The sequence below is a fragment of the Antrostomus carolinensis genome, unplaced genomic scaffold (assembly GCF_000700745.2).
Source record: "Antrostomus carolinensis isolate BGI_N321 unplaced genomic scaffold, ASM70074v2 scaffold49186, whole genome shotgun sequence".
Lineage (NCBI taxonomy): Eukaryota > Metazoa > Chordata > Aves > Caprimulgiformes > Caprimulgidae > Antrostomus > Antrostomus carolinensis.
The window spans coordinates 15,470-18,398 of record NW_010320715.1 but is presented as its reverse complement, the minus strand read 5'-3'; the positions used below and the strand labels follow the sequence as shown (position 1 = coordinate 18,398).

General features: G+C 45.2%; 1 protein-coding gene across 1 annotated transcript in view; it reads left to right on the top strand.

The window, feature by feature from the left end:
* The first annotated feature begins 6 nt into the window (after positions 1-6).
* The window catches only part of NR2E1 (nuclear receptor subfamily 2 group E member 1), a 10,605-nt gene continuing 7,682 nt past the window's right edge, over positions 7-2,929 (top strand). The window contains exons 1-2 of the mRNA XM_010169671.1: positions 7-30; positions 1,335-1,481. Coding sequence (XP_010167973.2) covers positions 1,362-1,481 — 120 coding nt within the window. The 5' untranslated portion in view covers positions 7-30; positions 1,335-1,361. The remainder of the gene's footprint in view (positions 31-1,334; positions 1,482-2,929) is intronic.

Sequence of the window (2,929 nt, the reverse complement as noted above, 5' to 3'; positions counted from 1 at the left end):
CTGGTGGGCCTGGCACAGCCCACCCCAAAGGTCAGCCACTGCCCCGGCTCCCGGTGGGCCTGCAGACCCTGCTGCTGGGGTGCCTGCAACCCACCAGCTCCTTCCGGCCTCTGGGGAAGATGTGGCAAAGAGCAAAGCTTGAGGCCCTCCGGGTTGTGGTGGGGACTCTTTTATGTCCCAAAGAGCTCTGAAGTTATGAGGTGCAAGGGGAAAGAGGCCCTCTGCAGAAGGACCGACTGATAACCTGCTCTGTACAAACCCTGTCTCTCCTACATCCTTACACCCTCATGGTTGCAGAAGTGCTCCTCCTGCCTGGAGCCCATCCGCAAGTCAATTTTAAACCTTGTTTCATGAGGGTGAGCTGCAATCACTTGAGTTGTCTTCAGCAAAATACCCATCTCCATAGTGGTGTAGCCCAGAAAGTACTAACTGTACTGACCAAGGCCTGCAGCTTGTCCACACAGACACGAACTTGTCTAAGCTGGCTCTGCACTTCTTTGGCTGTGACATTTCCTAAGCACCCCAGTGCTGCCACTGCCATGGCCTCAACTGCACAGGAATTAGCCATGAGGTGATAACCAATGGTGAATTAGCCATTTACCCATTTGCAATGGCATTTTGCATATTTACAGCACCTAGAAAATCACAGAAGAGACAACTTAAGTAGTTCTCCATTTCCAGAGTTGGCGGCTTGGGAGGGTCCATCATGAACATGATCGCAACATATAATTTTATATTATCACTTTGGAAAATACTGAATCAGAACTTATTTAGCAAGAAAACATGGCACATGCTTGAAAATGTAACTCCATTCCAACACTACACACCCTTTAGGTAGTTATGCTTAGCTCTATACTTCTGCTTACAGCCTGTTGCAGTCAGGGAGCTAGATGAAGGTTAAGGCTAAAGGAGTACTCCCTGCTGTGCTGAGTGTGAAATCAGCTTCTGAAGCACAGGTTACAAACTACCAATTCTTAATCAAATTTGTATTCTTCTAACTTTGCTACCAGAGGTGAGCTATTGTGTAACAGGGTAAAGGATGACGCTGCATTTTGGCAATTTTTTTCCCCCTAATGTGATAACTTCAGGACATTCTCCCTCCAGCCTCCTCTGGAGAACTCTTTCCGTAGTGCAGTTCAGCCAGACGGATGAGCAGCAGAGAGCAGTTTGGAGCGGGCCAGCTGAAAGCAATGCCCTCTGCTTGCAGAACAGGAGAGTGCACACTCTGTGTTGGGCATGAGCACGATGCACTGAGAGGCAGCTGTAGGGGAGAGGAAGACCAAGTTGCCTTGGTGACATTGTATGAAGTTATTTTATTTTCTTTTTGACATTAGTACCCACACGAAGTCAATGGTACCCCTATGTATCTCTATGAAGTGGCCACCGAATCCGTCTGTGAGTCAGCAGCCAGACTTCTGTTCATGAGCATCAAGTGGGCCAAGAGTGTCCCAGCCTTCTCCACCTTGTCCTTACAAGACCAGGTAAGGCACCTGGGTTGGGAGTGGCATCAATCTGGCCTGCCTGTTAAAGAAGGCTCAGAGCTCAGATCAGCTCCTGAACCTTCAGCCCTTGATCTTTAAATCTGTAATGGAGTTCAGCAGTTGTGAAGTTCAGAGCAGAGTTTTGGTCTTAAAAAAACAGTTTTTGAAGCTGCTTTCCACCAACTGTTATTTCATGAAGCAAATGAAAATCAAGCCAGAAAAAAAGCTATTGTAAAGCAAATATTATGGGAGGACAAGTGCTAGAGGAAAAGTCATCAGGCTGCAGACCAAGCTCAGCATGTCAAAACTGCTTCTCTACTTGTGAGACAACTTTCCCCTCCATAAAATGGGGAACAGCATCTTACTTTCCAATTTTGGATGAGAAGTGCTTAGTTAAGCATATGGCCTCAGGATAAGACTGAGGTGATTTCTGAAGACCATTCCTCCTCTCCTCTCCTCTCCTCTCCTCTCCTCTCCTCCCCTCCATCTACACAGGCAACATTTTTTCTTATTCATGTTGGCTTCAGGGAACTGATAAGACTTAGGTGATTTCTGAAGACCATTCCTCCTCTCCTCTCCTCTCCTCTCCTCTCCTCTCCTCCATTTACACAGGCAACATTTTTTCTTATTCATGTTGGCTTCAGGGAACTTATGTTACTATTATACCAACACGGTGGAAGCAGAATTTGGCCAGCCCCCAAAATTTTTCACGATTAATTAAAATCTTCCTTAATTTGTCTTGTTTTCCTCTGTGACAATTTGCCTTTGCCTCAGGTAAATCACATTTGAACCATATGAGCTGAAGCAATTTCTTAATGACTTGATTCTTGATGAGGACTCGGTGTGCTTTGTATAACGCACTAATTTAAAAAAAAAAAAAAAAGAAAAAGTAATCAGATAATTATAAAATGGAAGGGGAGAAATCTATGCAAAGCTCCAATCATAAAAGATGCCTAATACTTTGATAAGATTGAGCTAATTTCCCAAAATGGTAACTAGGAATGTTGTGCCTGAGATGTTACATAGCAGTCAGCCAAGGAATTAGTTCCCTTCCCTGGATGCAGGTTGTGAGTGTTGCAGTGGATATGCACATACATATTTTGAACTGAAAGAGAAGAGCTTCTTAGGAAACCAATAGTGTTTTCTACCTAAAGGTAAATCGTGACAGTCACAACATGATATAAAGCTAAGGCACACTGAAACGTTCCTGTTCTAGCAGCAGACCCATGTTTTGAAATCCCTGTCATGAAATCAAAGGGGGACACTGCTCAGCTCTGGCTGCAAAACTGCTACAGAGTGAGCATGAGGGGAGCAATGAGATAGGGCCTGGGAGGCAGACAGCGGTCCCAGTGCAGCATGCTATTTTCTAACGTTGTCTTCTGCTGCCTCTACTCTGCAGAGCATCAGCTCTGTCATAATAAGCAACTGAAGAAACAGGCACGAGTACC